At 38.5% G+C, this 19,866-nt stretch overlaps 1 protein-coding gene across 1 annotated transcript in view; it reads right to left on the reverse strand.

The window, feature by feature from the left end:
* The window catches only part of LOC118328058 (receptor-type tyrosine-protein phosphatase gamma-like), a 144,962-nt gene that overhangs the window by 70,980 nt on the left and 54,116 nt on the right, over positions 1–19,866 (reverse strand). Inside the window, exon 7 of the mRNA XM_035661662.1 lies at positions 5,178–5,335. Coding sequence (XP_035517555.1) covers positions 5,178–5,335 — 158 coding nt within the window. The remainder of the gene's footprint in view (positions 1–5,177; positions 5,336–19,866) is intronic.

The raw sequence follows: 19,866 nt of genomic DNA on the forward strand, positions 1-19,866 counted from the left end.
GCATGGTACAGGATTCAGGCTGCAGCTTGAACACAACACCAGAAGAGATCAAGACCTTTTTAGGAATCTCAGTGTGGGCCGCCAAAACAAGAGTTAAATGTTTCACGCTTAAGAAACAAGGAAATCACGTTGTCCACTACAGTGGACATGTCGTAAAATATTAATAAAATTTAAAAAAAAATTCTTTGCAATGTGTTGATTGGTTTTACCACCCCGACACTTTATTGATGTCAAAAATAAATTGTAATTAAAAAAACTGGGAACTTTCCCTCTATATTTTGCATCAATAGTGGTGGGTAATAATCTTGAGTCTCCCTAGCTAGGCTAGCTATGGATTCCAAAAATACCAAAAATAAGGAAAGTCTCATAGGAAATAGAGAATTTTAAGGTTCAGTGTGTAGGATTTAGTGGCATCTGTGGTGTAATTTCAGAACGCAAATCCCTTGCTTCACCCTCACCTTCCAACCGTAAAGAGAAACCATGTTGGCTGCGAAATGTGCGAATAAAGCAAATGCCTCTATCTAGAGCCCATGGTTGGTCTGGGCTACTGTAGAAATATGGCAGTTTAATGCGGCAAACTCCATGAAAGTTGAGCCGCAGGGTCTGTAGATAAAAATATCAAAAATTAGTGTATTCACAAGTATATTTGTGTACTGCTTCAGTGAAGTTCAACTTTGGTGAACTTGACACAAACGTTTGTGGCATTGACCAATGGCAAACAGTAGATGAAAAAAAATAAAGTGGTAGAAGCTACCATTTTCTGTGGTTTTCTATCATCCAGTTTAACACAACCCTACTGATAACAGTTTTCTTCCTTGCATCCATTTCACTACAAACATACAGCCAATGGTAGCCACTGCACTACCTGTAAGGAGTCACTGCTCAACTAACCTTCGCGCAGGATGTGTACATTTTGTTTTCGGTGAGAATGGACACTAATTCAGGCTCAAATGAACTTTTCCTGATTTAAACATGACACATTATTAGAAGATACAGTATATTGTCAGAACAGACTACCTGCTGCTGCTGACTCCCTGAACAGAACTAATTACTGTGCACAAACTTTATGGAAGTCCAAGGTTAATGTTTGTACTTTTAAAAGTTTACAGGCGGCATGTATATCAACCACCTCAAGGAATTCGGAGTAGATAATGAACATAAGGTAGCTAATAGTTGGAATCCATCTGAATTAATAGCAATCAAATCATTAATAAACAACCATTTTCTTATCATCTAATTTTAATTAATTTGGGTGGTGATTAGAGTCTCTTTTTTATCTTCCACACATAGTAATCACTGAATAGTCTGACAAAACTGCAGCTTTTGAAATTCTATTCGGATGTGAGACAAGAATCCAGTCAAGCAAAGACTGGGAATTGGGAGTGACTTGAGTAGGTTCATTAATTAATTGTGTTCAAATGAGAAAAAGATAGTTTTATCTTTGCAGGAGGACTTATCTAACCAATTTCAGTTAAATTCACCTAAAATGATTATTTCATTACTGCAGTCATGGAATTAATTAAATTAATGGTTGAATTCAAACAGCTAGAGGACCCAACAGCTGCAACTGGATTCATGATTGCTACATATTTATTCTCATAGAGAATAATTTAACAAAAAGATACTCAAAGTGTTTTAGATCTACATCAGCTGTAAGTGACAAGTTTGATGAAACATATGTAGCCACACAACCACCTAGTGCATCTATCAGCTCTATACAGCCCTTAATTTGGTAGTTTGATTTAAGAATCTGCAATTTTGCTACTACACCATGTTTCAATATTTGTTTGCTCCTTTCATTTTTGGTCATTTTTAATAATTCATTTTTAATATTATCCACTTTGCAAGAAAATACTAATCAACACCATCACTGTTCAAACATAAGCTGGAGTTGTAATTGATCCAGAGATAGATTAAAAGGTTGTAAAAAGACAGAAACAAACAAAAGCTAAAGAAAACAAAAACATCACAAAACACAAAAGTAAATTACAGCACAAAAGCAGACCCAAAAAAGAGAGAGATCACTATAATCCACAGAAAAGCTCACTCTGTGAAGAGGAAAGTAATAAATGTCTATACAATATAATGAAGAAAATGCACACATCTATACGGATATCTGAGGGATACCATGTCAATAATAATTAAAAATAAATGAATAATGAAATTATTATTATATTATTTTTTAAATGAGAGGGCATGTGGGAGAAAGAAAGACATCTACCTCTGTAAAATGTAAACAAGCCATAGAGTTTTTAAAACTATGAGTGATGCCTGTATCATTTTTTCTGAACAAAAGTAGAATAAAAAAAATCATTACCACCAAATGAAATGTGAAATCAAATTTAAAATTGTTTTATCTGCATGTCTAGAGCAGGGGTCTCAAACTGCAGGCCCTCCAGCCAGTGACATGATGTCAAAAATATAACATAATCCAGCTGGCAAGATTATTTTTTGTATTAGTTGTTTCAATTCAATTTAAACTACTTCTAATAGAAATATTTTTAGAATATTGCTTGTAGCAATATTGCTTATCTTGTAGCACTTGAACTGAAGTGGCCCTCCCATGAGATGACAATACCAACAGTGGCCCCAAGTCAATTTGAGTTGGAGATCCCTGGTCTAGAGCTCATTAATACCTGTTGGGAAACAACAGAATGGAAATAGCAAAGTTGAGAAAAATCAAGAAAACAGCACCTCTGCACAGCAGGTCCAAGTTATGATGGAGCATTCATGTAGGACATGAGGTCAGCTTGGGTGTCTTTGTGACAACAATAAAAGCTTTGGTTTGCCATTGACAATCAAACTCCATGGATTCATTTATTATTCACTGGGTCAAAGCGATGACGCCTCTTCAACAGTTCAGCACTGAAGTCTGAAAAAATGTAAAGCAATTCCTTCTCTTCTCTGGCAAGATGTAGTACTTTCACTTTATCCTGGAAGTTAAGGAATTTAAGAGAACTTGCTTTGTCATCTCGCAGCGGCAGGACTACAGTGAGCTCTTTCAGTGAGCGGAAAGGGAAATTATCTTCCCCAGAAGCTCTGGAATCAATTGGAGCACAAAGCCAAGAACATCACGGTCCTCCGCACACTCTGGAACCCGCAACAAAGAGGAGATTTGAAGGTCGACTTTGATTCTCCAAGACCTCAAATTTCTCTGCCAAATGAGCATTGTCTTTATGAGTTGCTGAACCGGCCTGAAGATCTTGAACACTGTCCTCGTTTAAGCTCAAGTTAGGAGGCAGGTTTTTAAGTACTTAATGAGCACTGAATATTGCACTTAGTGTGGGATCTACCTTTGTGTCAAAAGTTTTAGGCTTAATATTTTGTGTTGCTTCCCATTCAGTTTGTATGGAGATCTTCCTCCGTAGACCTTTTTCACAGTAGCTAATTGACATGGGGTAAACAAAGGTTTTACCAATAATAGTGATCCATTCCATTCATGTCAAACAGAGTCTGGGACTGGGAGCTCCCTGGGAAAGATAATTTCCTTAATCCCACTCATTGAAAGGGCTCAACGCAGTCCTACCACTTGTAGTGATGACGATGGCAGTCCTTTTTGTTAAATTCCTTAACTTCCAGGATAGTGTAAATCCTACGACTTGCAAGAGAGAAGAAGGACTTGTTTTTCATTTATCTAAACTTTGGTGCTGAAATGATGAAGAGGCATCGTTGCTTTAACCCAGTGAAGAAAAGCTTTATGAATTTACTGTACCATAGTTCCCCCTCCATTATTCATGTCACTCCTACTGTGATTGCTGATGGCAAACAGAAGCTTATTTGTTGTCACAAAGATGCCCAAGCTGGCCTCATGTCCTCCATAAACTGTCCATCCTACATGAACACTCCATCATAACATGGACCTGCTGTGCGGAGGTGCTGTTTTCTCAATTTTACATTTTTACTTTCCCAACTGGTAATTATAATCTCCAGACTTTAAAGGATGCAGGAACAATGCTTTTAAATCCAATTTCATTTGGGGTTTATGAATTTTTTATTCTACTTTTGTAGAAGACCAAATACAGCATGTGGTGCCAATAGAGGCAAGACTACTGAGATACATTAAGAAGTGTTTAGGTTTTTTAAGCCATGTCTGGCTTCTGGCACCCTAGGACTGAGTTAGCTAATATTAACTGCACAAGCTAACTAGCGGGAGTGCAGTTAAATTTTTGTCCATCGGGAAACTCTGTAAATCACCTCAGTACTGTTGTCGTCCAACTGGCTGGCTGTCTTGAGTTTGGTTCCAGTCAACAGTTTTGTTTTTTGTACAAGTGATAAGGTTGTGTTTTTGTACAGTAATCAGTGAGCTCTGGTAGATAGCCTTGTTGTTGCTAGCTAGCTTACTCATGAATCTTAACTCATGTGTCACTAAAAGTTAATTGACGGCTGTATGTCATGACATTATTAGTTGAAATTGGTTAATTCATGCTTCTGTAAGCATGCATCACACTTACAGGAAAACAAAATTATTAGATTTCAGTATAAAATACAAAGAAAGTGTGACAGCAAAACTGGTTGTGAACAATTATTAATTAATTAACTACGCAAGCAGTTATATGGGAATGGTAAATGCTACTTAACACGTTGTGGGTTGTTGAATTAAACTTAGGGGATTGAGAGCATTTTTTAAGGGCACTGAATGTGTCAGATACACCTTACGTATCTCCAGTTACCAATGGTGTCTTATGATACAAATGCAAGATGCAAAATATCACAGGACAAGGAGCCTGAAAACCAAGTTTCTTGTGCATCTAAGGTGATTTTATTAGATTTTCTTTGTTTGTAACTACTCAATGCAAAGCAGCATACACAACAAAACTGCAAGTGTCTTGTCACTAGTCATGTTTAAGTCATTACTTGCAGAGAATTATTAAATTATCTAATTATCGCATGGTAAACCGCGTTCTTGTTATGATGACTTAATCTTAATAATCTTCTAGATACGATAAATTATGTTTCTGGGACACAGAGGAATTTGTTGCACTGGCAGGAGTGACTTTACCTACACAATGAAATATGGAAGCCTGTCATTATTATCGTTATTTCAGGATAATGGACTTCAATCCCAAGATCATGGTTTTATATATTAGGTAACAAGATGTTTCAGATGGGATCCTCAGATGGCCGTAGGCCTAAATATGGCTGCACTGTGGTTCCACTACTACTTCCAATATTCTCACCTGTTTGTAGGAGACGTAGATGGGTCTGTTGAAGATGATCCACTCCACTACCTTGCTGCAAGGTGGAGTGGTCAGAGAGCCAGTGTAGCGATAGTAACTTCCCAGCAAGGACGGCAGCAGGTCCTTCAGTACAAATGGCTCCAGGACAGTCTCTTTTTCTGTATGAGAGAGGGCAGGACAAAGTGTTTAGATCAATACAACATAATCTACACAACACTCCTTATTTCACTGCAAACTATGGTGATCAGGCCTTCTGGAGCACATCCAAGCGCTACTGTTTCACAGCCTTTAGGTTTATACTATTGATTTAATTTGCATTGTGCCTGCTTCATTCAATGCCCCCCTATTGATGGACATAATTGCACTGAACACTTATAATTATACCTCTCTTGGTGGTGGATGGCATACACGATCCAATCAACGCTAAAACATCACATATCCAAGCCCGACTGTTGACACAGTGGAATTATTCACTGACTAACAATGTGCACTCCAAACAAAAATGCTCACAAAAAAAACCCCCACCCGCCCCGAGCGCGGGTACCGCCAATCAACGCAAAAACAAAAAAACAAAATACAAACCGGACGAAAACAAACACAACGACCACGAAATCCTGCTCAGCCGGCTTCGCAGCCCGCATCGTCGTGTTTCCTTTTTGAATTACACTTTGTGTGTGAGACAGCAATTCACAATCAGATAGAAATAAGCCATTTCAATAAATAGATGATATTATAACTGTAAACTATCAATTTATTTTTTTCTAGTGCTGGGGCAACGATTAAAAAATGAACAGTTACGCAAAATTACAACAAAAATTCAAAAGAAGTGTATTGTAGTACTGCTAACCTGAACAAAAGTGCAGATAACATTTGGTTGCACATCGAAACACAACTTTAAACTTTAAACAAAATAAGTTACTTTTTAACAGCGTTATTCCCTTACACAGTAGCAGCTTAAAAATGACTTCTTGCACTATCTGTGCAAAGTGTGCTGACTTTATTTGAAACGTTCCATCTGCGTGCAAACATGAATAAAATGTTCCGCACCACGTGTTCAGCAAAAGTCTGTTTCATTACAAGTTAGAGCATGTGAATGACACGCTCACACTGTCCATCAATATAATGCCTGTAACTCTGAGGTATTAATGGTTACCCAGCGATATCCAGTAGTCTCCAGTGGAGACAAACAGTTGGTGCACATCTTAACGCGTCACTGTTTGTTGGTCCTTTCATTTCATACAACACCCCCCCGCCGCCCCCCCATCGTGATTTTCTTGTGATCGGTGCGTCTTGAGGGGAGCTCCATAACGTGCCGTCATTTGTTGCGATCCTATCTTACACAATAACTAATCGCCCTGCAGTTTGACAGCTATCCCACTTCTCGCTATGGCATTTGTTAGCTTGTCTTGTTTTGTTTATCTATACTTCTCACCCACACCATGCATCACAACGTAGTCTGCCGAAGCCTCCCCTCCCTACTCCCCTCCTGATGACCACAGTGGTTTTGGGTACTGGATTGTCGTCAGTTGCAGAGCCAGTGAGCAACGGACTTTCAAATAATAATAATATTTTAAAAACTCGCGTAAAATGCGAGATAAAATAATTTGTCTGGCGTATAATTAATTAGAGCGTTAACCGAGATAACTATAAGCACCGTTAACCACTTTGCCCAGCCCCCGAATTTTTCTTAGAGTGTCTGAGACCCACTGACCCCCTCAGAGAGCAGAATTTGAATTCTGTGTTCATACAGGGCGCATTAAAACAAACCGAGCTAGAATTATGCTTCTGGCTTCGTGTCCTCCACCAACCGCAGTGCAGGCTTCTCAGATCATATTAGACCGCGTTAGATGTTCAATTGAATAGTCCACTTCAATCAACTGAACTATGCCATCCTGCATTTATACAGGCCTGTTAATATGCAATTAAATGGTCAAATGGACCTATACTTACTATAGCACCGTTTTCGTAGTCTTGCTCGACCACGTCAAGTCAGCTTGCCCTTGACTGTAACAATCATGTCACTTTCGATCATACTGGATAACTTTGGCGTTTTGTGGTCGTGAGAAACTCCAACTGATCTGTACACGGTACCGTGCTGCATGTCCATATTCACGGCAGAAGTTTTACATTACATACAGAACATACACATTATAGATTTGCTGTTGGCAATCTAAGCAAGCTTCAGAAACTCGCTCAAAGTGGGCGACCCGTGGTTTTTCTGCAGAGGAAGAGAGAATTCAGACCAGGCTTTCTAAATAGGACCTGCATTTTTTGTCAAAATGTTCTTCGATTAAGTCTTGTTGTAATAATATGTAGTAAAGACTTTGAAATGTTTTAAATAAAAAGGTATTGAAGTTTATTCTTTTCGGCTATAGAAGCTTATTTACTATTGACTAGTTTTGACTGATTTAAGCCTGAAAGGACGTATCGATAAGTGCATTTGCTCAACAAGTACACAAAATTATACCACTAATGAGTATCATACCTTCTTGTATTTTAACTAAGGCTGCTCAAATTAAAGATCGAAATTTGATCATTGAGTTCCGATTTTGCGGGCCAAACGATCTCAAAACCAATAAAATCGTTGGGGGAAACGATTCATTTTCTTAATTATTCGTTGTCGCAAACGTTGTATATACAGTCCTGCGTAATTTCGCGCAGTAGCGTATTTCTGTTCCCCTCCCCCACAGCACTGCACCTTGCACACCGAGTCATGTGCTCGGTATAACAAGCCGTTTCCACGACCTGTCGCTGCGACAGCATGTGAACGTCACGGGAGCAACGTGTAACTATTGTAGTACTTGCGCTGGTGGGTCGCGACACTAGTTGCAGTCTTCGTCCTGATCACGTTGTTTTCGTCTGGAACAGGTAACGAGGAACCGTACAAATGGTTACGGGGAAAGGAAAGTGGTAACGTAGAGGACTTCACTTGCAAAGTGTGATTTCTGACAAATGTCCGAATAAATGCAGCATGTTTTCTGAAGTTTAAAAAAATACTCATTTTGAATATCGGTGATTTCAAATGTTAGACCGCAAAATAATTGGGTGATAGTGATTTTTTCCCTGTAATCGAGCAGCCCCGTAACTTTGTCATAGGTAAATATCTAAAGTATCCAGTTAGCTTGCCATTTTTCAGAAATATAGAAGGATCTGGTAATGTCTTTAAAATCCTCCGTCCCCGAGTCTCTCTCAATCTCACTCATCAGCCTCAAAACATGATGGTGAGGAGAGAAGGAAGAGGGACAGAGTGTGACAGGATGAGGGAGGAGCTGTAAGTAGAAGAGAGAAGAAAAAAGAAGTTAACTGTGAAGAAAATGTTAAGGTGGGAAAGGAGGGGTTGAAAAAAAAAAAAAAAACGCCAACGAAGGGGAGAGAAATTATGATTAGAGATACGAATGATATGAAGAGAAAGAGCAGGAGAAGACTTCCAATTCACTGTTTCAATAGAAATGTATGAGGTAGGAAGGTGACAGGAATGGAAAAAAGGGGGAGGAAACGTGTACAATGATTGCAGTGGGGCGGGTCACTTGACAGGGATGTGTGGAAGGGGCATTGCGTGTCTTTATTGGCAACAGATAGCACCGCAGGTCCCCCCCACCTCTTCCTCTTCCACCCTCCCGCTGACAAGACTTTTCTCCTGCTGCCTCCCCAGCGCTGAGCTCAGAGATGTATTTTCAGCTCTGTCGAATCGGTGCAACAGAGCGAGCCGAGGAAGGAGGAAGAGTTGGAGACAGCAGAAGGGGTGTTGATAGCGACCGGATGGGAGTAGGTGGGGTGGGAATGGAGGATGATGGAACAGGCCTTCTTCAATATTTATGCATCTGAATTAGTACACTCAAGAACTAAACACACTTCGCTTCAAACACAACCCTCAGGAAACATCTAAACACATGACACAAACTTTCTCGCTCTTTAAGATCTGCCCAACATGCAAGAGTACAGCGCTTGAAGGGGAAAGGATAAAGATTTAGTGAGGCAGCTTGTGCAGTGACGGCCTGTGGGTTTTGATTATTCAATGCAACTTTTGGTTTGACTTCATTGCAACAAGCCCTCCAACCAAGATGACAAAACAGGTACCAAAATGACCCATATGAGAGTTTTATAATCTCTATCAGCATGACATCACTGTTTGTCACAGCCTTCCAAAGCACAGCAACAACATAAACCATTACTTGTTAGCTTTTTGTGGAGCTTTCAACCACATCTGACTGAAGGCCACATTTTTCAACCTGTCTCCTCTCAACAAATGACATCCGTTTCTTTTAACCACCATCTTTCCCGAAAACCTAAATCTGCAGTACAGAACTTCTGTCTGCCCCTCTGGAAGTGATACTACAAGAATTTGAAGTCCCCTACAGTGTATTACACAGATAAAAAATACTTAGTTTGAGACACACAACCTTTGGCCAACAAACATAAACCCAAGTGAAACCTCTTGCGTCTAATACACATCGAGCTTAGTGATTCTCCGACAACTTCATAGCCCAGCCAGCGCAATGCTGTTGGCTCCAGAGAATGGTCAGCCTGAAAGCTGGGTGTTTTAATGGTCCATGGTGTACTTACAACAATGATTTCCAACCTGGGGGTAGGGACACCAACTGGGTTTCTTTTCAGTGAAGAAACTGGATAAACTAGATAAAACTGATTTTACAGACAGAATTGTATAATATGATCGCTGAAATGATCAGGAAAAGTAATCTCTGATGCTTACAGGAAATAATCTCTTTAAAATCCATGCAAATAGCTCATTCAATAACTTCCTGTTATTGCATTCACTATTGTGTTCTTTGTGATGTTTATCTGTTGTTTTGGTACTGTTATTATTGAATATAATTTGAAAAATCCATTAAGTATGTCACTAATTCAGGGTTCATTAGTTTACTCAACGATAGAAAAGGGGTCTTTTAAGGAAAAAGGCTGGGAATGACTGAATTAGTGTATGGAGTTGGTGAGTAAATGCACCCTCTTTGATCAATTGAGCCTTCTTAGGCCCCTCCCCTTTTTGCTCTGTGCTCCAATAACAGAGCTCGGAAAACTTGCTTCTTTCCTGTACTTAGATGATATTTGCTAGGCTCGTCTAAAAGACAACCAACATTGTGAAGATGGTCATAAGATAAAAGTGACATTTATAGTCACAACCTAAGTTAGTTAATGTAAGCAAAACATCAGCCAAGTAGCTAACTAATGATTAATGTAGATTAGCTAGCTAATTTAGTCTGACTAAGGCTTAAGGGGGTGGGAGTTTTGACATGCATATATTGGGAAGAGCCATTAAAAACTGTAAACAGTGTGCCATGCTGTGGTTTGTAGTCCAGTAGTGAAAAGCATTGGAGATGGAGTGAATATTCACAGAACTGAAGTGTAAAGTGACTGCACCTTCAGGGTCATACTAACACACTGATTGGATGACTTTAGACTGGTCTTCGATCAACCATCAGGTTAAGCTGGAAAGAGACAGATGGTATTTTGTGGTATTCAGAGAAAGTTACAGTAAAATTAAGAAATAAAGAAATGAAGGGAGCAACAAGAGTGAGAGAGCTGTTTTCAGGTTATTCAGTACAATCTTGTAAAATGTAGCACTTGTGAGCAGCATCTGTCCCACTGCAATAACATCTCATCAGTGATGATCAGTGTTCGTTTGTACCCTGAGAAATGTTTTTAGCTAAAATGAAACCCTTTGAATTCCAAAACACAACTTTATTTCCCCAACAAAAAATCCTAATAACACTCAACACTAATCTAATTCTCACCACCCGTCCTTTCCTAACACCACTTTAATACCAAACTGTTTATTTCATTTATAAACTGAGTGAGGCAGAAGCATGCAAATACAGTCCCTATTTACACCTCTCTTTGGCTCCTGTCCCTGTTGCTTTTACACTCATTTGACCATCAGATGTAGAGTGAAAACATTGTTTAAAGATTTTTTTTTCACTTTTTGTTTCAAATTAGCAGTGGTGGAGCATAACTAACTAACTACATTTACTTAAGAGTTGTACGTACGATGTACGTACAAATTTGAGGTACTTGTCCAGTATTTCTATTTTATGCTACTGTATTGTTCCACTACACTACATTTTGGAGGCAAATGTTGAACTGTTTAATCCACTTACTTTGTAGAGTTCGGGGCTTATTGATAGGCTTATTGCCTTTAATTGATAGTGATAGCTGAAGAGTTACAGAAAAATGGGGGGAGAGAGGGCACTCAACAAAAGGGCCACAGGTCGGAGTTAAACTGATGGCTACTGCAGGAAAGACTCCCCTTGGTACACAGGGCACCAGCTCTACCAGGTGAGCTACCTGGATGCCCCCAGATTCGGATTATTAATACGAAATATAAACTATATATTATATTAACCTTGTGACGTGTAACTAATCAGTGCTGAGCGAGACTACAGAGTGGTGACTACAGACAGACAGGTAGGCAGCGTCAGAGCCGAAGTACAATATTTTTTAAATAGGTTGCTAATTTAATCGGTTATCAGAAAAAATAGTATAAAGATTCCAATAATTGGAAAAATGCAGAATATTGGATCTGATAATCGGTCAAATCTTTTTCATTCAAAACATTTTAGAAAGTCTTATTTCTCCATCACAAAACCTTCTATGTGATACTAAGATACCCTGCACAACACGACCATGAACAAATACAAAGGCACCAGTGCTAAGCACTGCATTTGTATTTTATTTTTACATGTTCATAAAATTCCCTAAGCAGAGAGTGCCTAGCCTCTGGAAACACAGCACGGTTGCATTGCTCCAGTGAGCAACCCCAGGGAGGTTCAGGCTAGTGGCGCCCACTCCCTTCAGGATGAAAGTGTTTGAGAAACTGATAAGAACATGTATTCTGAAACAAGTTTGTTACAGCTATTACAGCTGGTACACAGGCCACGGCAGAGACTGGACTGTGAAGTACTTACATCAGTGTATTTAGTGTATCTGAGTGGAGCGAGTTCATAGCTGGAATGGGAAAATGGCAGTGAATATGTTGTTGATAACTTTGTGTTCTTCCTTAAGAAGCTTAAGGACATGGCAGTTTAAAGATTATAACGTGTTTCCAAAGCCACCATAATACAAAAGAAAGAAATTGAATTGGCAGACAGCTGAAGAGCAGATTGTTTTTTGAAGACAAATGCAGATGCAGCCAGTAAGTAGCCAACCTGAGGGTTGGCTTTTTTCTGCAGAAAATGAACGACATTTGTCTCTATGTCTGCTAACATGATGATTTTTATATCATAGTTTTAAATCTCGTACCCACGCCTGGTTTGACAGCTTGAGATGAAGCAAAATAAGCACTGAGGTTACCAACAGGGCTGGAGACTTGCCTTGAATTTTGAACATCTTTAAACAAGACTTGATTAAACAAGGTTTGTCTGAGAACATTTCACACAAACACTGATATATATATATGGCCATTCAATGTGTTAGACTACATGTAGATAAAAACGACTCATTCTAAGGTAACAAAAATACCATTCTTATTTTCAGGTGATTATACACTAATGAAAACATACCTATGAAGATTATGTTCCATTTCTGACAATAGAGCCTCCTAAATGTTACACACCGGACCTTTAATCTAGCACCATCGAGTCAAGATTTGCACTTACCAGTAATATATCTTAAAATCCACTTGATGAAGTGAGACAGCATTTGATTCAGGCATTCATGATTCACCACCAGACTGACATTTGTGGAGTTAAATGCAATGTCTTGACAGCTACAGCTATAACTGTACTCTTTATTTATGGTTAACATGCTAAACCAAGGTGGTAAACCTATCATGACATACTACCAAGCCCCAGGAAGAAGGCTTCAAAGCCAATTTGGTATAGAACGTGTAATAACAGCAATAGTATCCATCACATGACGCAATATGACCCAAATAGACTTTTTCCCTTAAGCTTACATTGGCTGTAAAACAGTGAATACATTTTTTTGAGCATCACAACCCCCTGTGAAATGATTAATTTCAATATCAGAATTTGATCCATTCAGTACAATTAAATCCTTCTATCTCCATTCAAGTTAACTGGGGGCTAAACCAGAAGTCTTATGCACATGCATAATTTTCTTTCCAGTAGGAAATGGCTTGATTTTTAATTTTTTTGGTGCTGTATCCAGTGTCCATGCATACTACACAGCATGTTAGCTTGTGAGTATATTAACATGCTGAAATGAGTATTAACTCAAAACACAGCTGTACCTGAGAACAGCCTCACAGAACCACGAGCAAGGCTGACTCTAAATCTTGTTTTTACCTGTGATCACAATCTTTCGAAGTATTTGAGTTTGTTAAAAACAACATTGTCATATTGAATATGTTGATGTACCCATCTGAGATCATGGTTATGTTTGGTGATAGGTTTGAACTGTCTCAAGGTCTTCAACTATCTGTGCTCGAAGAATTAAATCCCAATACTGCTTGTTTCTTCTTCCCTGCAAATTACTTGATTGACTTATGATCAGAAGGATGATAATCCTTAAAAAAGAAGGCAGCATTGGCCCATCTTAATGAATTATATCGATTATTAATTAATTATTAATTAATTAATTAATTAATAATCACAAATTGACAAAATTACAATGAACATTCTATAGGTTTCATATTCTTTGCACAATTCACAGTGTAACAGTATAAAACTGGGAACACAATTTGTTGATAACAGTTTGATGATCACGCCTAAATAAAAATAGTGGGGAAATTATTATTAGAACAACATGTAGTTTTCTTTCTATTTGACCTTTTTTGGAAGGGGATTACATGTTTATGCATGGCTGAAAGTGATTAATATTCCATATCAAACAGCCCTTGTTAGCAGGCTAAAATAAGCACTGGTGTCAGAATGAATTAGATGTTTATTTGCCTCTGGTCTACCATGAGCACACAACCATTAAGCATCTATGATGAAAGAGTGTAAATACAGTAGAGCCGTAACTTTTTCTCTTATTTCTGAACTCCTGAGTAGCTTTGTGGAGAAAGTGGGTCTTGGAAAAGTCATACAGGGACAGTGACGCAACACTTTTTTTTTCTTTTTTTCTTTTTTTAAAGCAGAGATATTTCAGTTCTAAATCCTGAGAGTTCGAGGGCAGTTTAAAGAATAAAAGAAGCAGGGACTCATTTATCTGCACTGCAGTTAGATTGCTTCATTTGCACATGAAATGAGGTGGCATTTTATGCCTGAATGAGAACTTTATATTTTGCAGTGATAAGTGGATTTTTACTGCAAAACACCAAGTGACTGCCTTCCAATCCAGTCATATCAACAGATGGTAAATGTTGGGATTTATTATGTGGATTTATTAGGATTTTATGTTGTTTCTTTTATTGCGTGTTCCTATTGTAAAACCTTAGACAATAATGTTTGAATTAATTTGAGTGCTTTATGGTCATGAACAACACTTCTCTCAGTGTTGGCGTATTAGCCATGGCATTAGTTTTACAAAATGAGTTGTTTTCTTTCATGGGGTTTTCCTGTTTGATCTTACAGAATAAAACAAGTAAATGAGAACATTGAGAACACAAACTAGTTATCTCTATATGTGTGGAAAGGGATAGTGCAGATATTGACACATTTTAAAAGTTTTCTTGTGTTTTTGTGTGCCTGAATTTATTATGTTCAAACAATAATGCAAGGCAGTCTATTCTGACACAGTATATAGACTGTAGCTGTTCTATATGTAGTTGAGTTGTGTACTTACATTATCCCAAATGTTTTCAACAATGTTCAAACAAATACTGTATTCAGGTAATGCTGCGTTTCACCAGTCGCCTCTCAATGGCGTCATGTCCCCTTTGTGCCTGCCGTCAGCGTCGGGGCGTGTTGTGTGCTGCTAGAAAGCTGTCATACATGGACTGTTCATCCCAGTCCTCTGAAAGCCCACATTTTTACCATCCACTGTTTAGATCTTGGTGCTTTTTAACTCTAGATTTGAACCGGATGAAGGATTTTAGTCATCAGACGTCTGGATCTTAAATTATTAGAGAAACAATAACGTTAGCAGTAGCTCGGGTCGCAGCCCCTCCGGGACGTCCTCTTTCTGACCAACAGCCTAGGAGAAACAGTGATTTTTAAGGTGGAACTGCTTTATTCAGTGTTTTTAGCAGTTTTAACCAGCGGCTCCAGTTGTTTTGGAGAGGAGGAGACCTCTGTTGATAATTGGGCTTCCGGTAGAAACCTCCTGAACGATGAACACTGAAAGAATCCTAACCGGGAGAAGCTGACTGCAATGATTCCCATGATCCCACACTAAATCTTGTCTTTTGTTATTGTTTTGATGTTACAGAATTACTGCAGTGATGTGGCAATACGTAATTGAAAGATTAGTTAAAACATACATGACATCACAAAAAGGGACAATGAGCAGAATATGAACTTGTGTGAAATGTGTTCTTAGATGTGGACGCCCCTCAGGACCTAGCGGCTAGTAATATCCAGACGGAGAGCGGCATGCTGACCTGGAAGCCGCCTCGTGCTGACATCACTGGGTACATCCTCAGTTTCGAGTCTGCTGACGGCACTGTGCGGGTGAGTGCACACCAGAGTGCCATAGATACTGATCTAACCGGTCAGTAGTACATTAAATCTATAAAACTGTGTTCAGGAAAAAAATGTTTGAACATTCTTCCTCTTTCAGGAGGTGGTCCTGAGTCCTACTGCTGTCTCCTATAACATGGCTCAGCTCAGCGCCTCCACAGAGTATTCAGTCAGGCTGCAGGCAATTGCTGGTCCTAAGAGAAGCCGAGTCATCACTGCTGTCTTCACCACCAGTGAGTGAACTCATATACAGACTGTCTGTTGCAAGATATCTCAAAAAGTGTGTTATTTTTATACTATTAATAATGCAGTTAGGGACATTTCTCATTTATCTGAGTTTGGTACACTGTAAAACTTGATAAGTTTGATTTGTTGAAACTAAAAACACTAACACAATTTTGTAAGTTAAAAACATTCATGATTAAGCAGCATTTACTTGTATTTTAAGTGACACTGACTTCATTTTCAAATTTTTATTTGTACTATGAAAACATAAAACCGAGTAAAAAATACTTAATCAGGAATGTTTCTGTAACTTACAAAACTAGCGAAAAACTAGTTACTAGTAAAGGAAGCCAGGAAACGGGCAGGAAACATTACAAATACTATCAATGTAATACATCTACCCATGCTGTGCGTAAAGATTTATTTCAGCCTCCTTTGTACTCTGCACCACTTTATGCGTTGCACCTAGATTCACAAAACCCTTAAGAGTCAGCTTAGACTAGACATCCACATTAGCAATAAAGTCCCATCCACTATCCCGTTACAGAGTCCACTTTGTTAATTGTTCCATCATATCATCTATTTTTTGTGTGTAGCTGGCGTGCTGTACAGATACCCCAGGGACTGCTCACAGGCCCTGCTAAATGGTGAAACTGCATCAGACCTGTATACCATCTATCTGGGTGGAGATGAGAGCCAGCCAGTCCAGGTCTACTGCGACATGAGCACCGATGGAGGTGGATGGATCGTAAGTCACACACTATATGCTCAACATGTGTTCATATTTAAAGCAGCACTAACTGATTTTTGTATTATGTATGTAGAAGCGACTGGCTGGCTATATATTATTATTTTCTTTGACATTAACTATTATGAAAAAATATTATTATTATTATTGATTTAATTATACATTATTTAATCAGGATCAGCCTACATGAGTACCTCACATTCTTCATCATCTGTGACGTGAAAACAAAGTCTGCGCATCCTGCTCATTGTTAAGTTATGAAATCCCAGCTCACCACAAAGCATCCCTCCTGCTGGCTAGGCAGCTTGGAGTTGCACTGCACTCCATTTCTATCACAGTTATAGTCTTGTGGTTTGTGGTCACTTACTTTGTATTGATATCAATGCAAAAAACAGTCATCATTACGGATTTCCCATTCCTTCTCCTGCAGGAGAACCTCTCATCTAGGCTAAATGGATTCATTTTTGTAACCGTGGAAGAAACTGGAAACATTCAACAGCTGAAAAACTAGTAGTGAAACTAATTACTGTTGGCAGGAAGTAATAAGTAAAATAATAATATTACTTTTGAAAAGACTAATGAGTAATTAATTACATTGTTTGAGTAACTAGCCCAACTCTGCCTATAATACTGTGGAAAAACAAGTACTGTCATGTTTTCTGAATTGGCATTGACTTGGTACCGAAGTATGGGTTCTTGTGACATCCCCACTGGCTCACATTTGGAGGCACCCCTGTGCCCTGCACCAAAATGACAGACAGACAAAGTTAGCAACTAGCTACTAAACACAATACATCATTTAGCAAGAGATAGATATATTTCTCAGGGGTTGGTGGACTTTTGTTGGATGACCAGAAACACAACTTTAAATGAATAAAACTGTTGCTCTGTCTCTGCTGGAGGTATTAATAGGTCTCCATAATAACTTCATATGGTAATAATATGTCAATGTTTTGTTCACAACTTGTACCTAAACGGACAGAAAAAATAAATGAATGCAGCTTTAATATCAGTTAAGAATGACTTCCCAGAGAGTTGATTGTGATTCATTTATTTGGAGATGTTTGCGTCCATTCTTTGTCCCAGTTCAGTTTCGACAAAACAAGAAATATCCAGGATATTTTCAAGATTCTTTTTAAAAATCTTTTTTTTTATTTGGGAAAACTCATATATGGGTTTTATGGGAACGTCTAGACAGTAAAACTTCTCATTGTTATTGACTTTCTCTGTGCAGGTTTTCCTCCGACGCCAGAGTGGCAGACTTGAGTTTTTCCGCAACTGGAAGAATTACACAGCCGGCTTCGGTGACATGAATGATGAATTCTGGCTGGGTAATTTCTTGAAACATCAGAGCACAACACAAATCGTTCCACAACACATAGAGAGCTGCTCATATTTTAATATGCTCCGTTAGTAATGAAGGTGATTTATACACAACGAAGAGCATCTGATCTGGTGTTTTCACTGTCATCCAGTGCTTTTGTGTGATTATATATCTGATCTGAAAATCTTTTAACTCAGACACGGTTTTGATTGGAAAAATATTCTACATTGATTCATTTTATAATAAGGTATCAGCCTTCAAATATGATTTAGTCTTATTAATCATATATATATATATATATATATATATTTACTTATATAACACATTATAATATCTTATCAAAGCCATCACTGAGTCGTAATTATTGCGGTCCAGCTCATATATATAATCTCTGTCACTCAGGTCTTTCCAACCTGCATAAGATCACAGCCGGAGGTCAGTACGAGCTGCGAGTCGACCTGAGAGATAAGGGAGAAACAGCCTACGCTCAGTACGACAAGTTCTCTGTCTCTGATCCCCGGACCCGCTACAAGGTCCACGTAGGAGGATACAGTGGAACAGCAGGTAAAGCTTACTTCTGTAGCCTGCAGCCCAACATGTACACAATGGTTCAGTTTGTCTCTCAGTACTGTCTTGACTTCCCTATTCTGTCAGTGGCATTCAAAAACCCAAGTGTTCCTACTGAAATCTTTTAAAAATAGCTCACAGATATTTTGTTTCATATATATTAACAGCTGGCATTTGTTGGGGAGTATTTTCAGTTGCACATTTGGTGCTGTAGTGGGTATTTTTGGGCAGCAGGACTGTGTAAATTGGATTGAGTCAAACTGAACTATAGTGTTTGTGTTCATTGTAATGAAGGAACATGTCACCCAGTGCAACAGTGTGGCTCACTGATGTGTTTTTATTAGTTTTTTGACAACAATAGAGATTTATGGGTAAGAGGAAGAAGATATATAAGGCTTTGGATACATACACACAATAGGAAAATAAGAAAAATAGAAATGAATAAGAAAATACAGAATGTCAGCAGTCTTTAAAGATCCCCTCCAGACACATATTATTAAATAACATGTGTGATATGATAAAAAGTATAATTTCCACTTTGAAATCCTTAAAAAGTCATCTACCTTATTAAAGATGCCATGAATATGCAAATGTTCATACTGGACCAGGACTGAACAATAATATACACATATAACACTGTTTATGTAAGGGGTACAAACATTAAAGCAGCAGTAGGTAACTTTATAAAAATTTTGTTATATTTACTGAAACTTTCACTATATCCTGACAGTAAAACATGAGACAGATAATCTCCTAGTGCTCCTAATGACATTTGCGAGAATTCATCGCGACTGAATGAACACAACCAATATCATTGTTTTGAAGTGGTAGGTTGTGTCCAATTATTATATTATTTGTATTAATTAGGTGAAGGCTTGATATGCTTTTTACTTTTATGATTTTTTTTCATTATTCATTAACAGTTTTCTTATAACACTTTCTCATTTTGTCATTAAATAAAGAATGTAAATAATGGTTCACAGAAACTATACCACCCTTCATTTAGTCGACTCCCTCTCTGCTGTGTGTCTCCGTAGGTGACTCGATGACCTACCACCATGGCCGTCCATTCTCCACTTATGACCATGACAACGACATCGCTGTAACTAACTGCGCCCTGTCCTATAAGGGAGCCTTCTGGTATAAAAACTGCCACCGCGTCAATCTCATGGGACGATATGGAGATAACAGTCACAGCAAGGTACAGTACGGCTACATAAAGCAAGACTCATTGTACAGTTACTGTATGTTTTGAAATGGAGAGTGGCAGACGACCACCCACCTAGA

This window comes from Morone saxatilis, unplaced genomic scaffold, assembly GCF_004916995.1.
Source record: "Morone saxatilis isolate NCDOM2014 unplaced genomic scaffold, NCSU_SB_2.0 Contig18, whole genome shotgun sequence".
Lineage (NCBI taxonomy): Eukaryota > Metazoa > Chordata > Actinopteri > Moronidae > Morone > Morone saxatilis.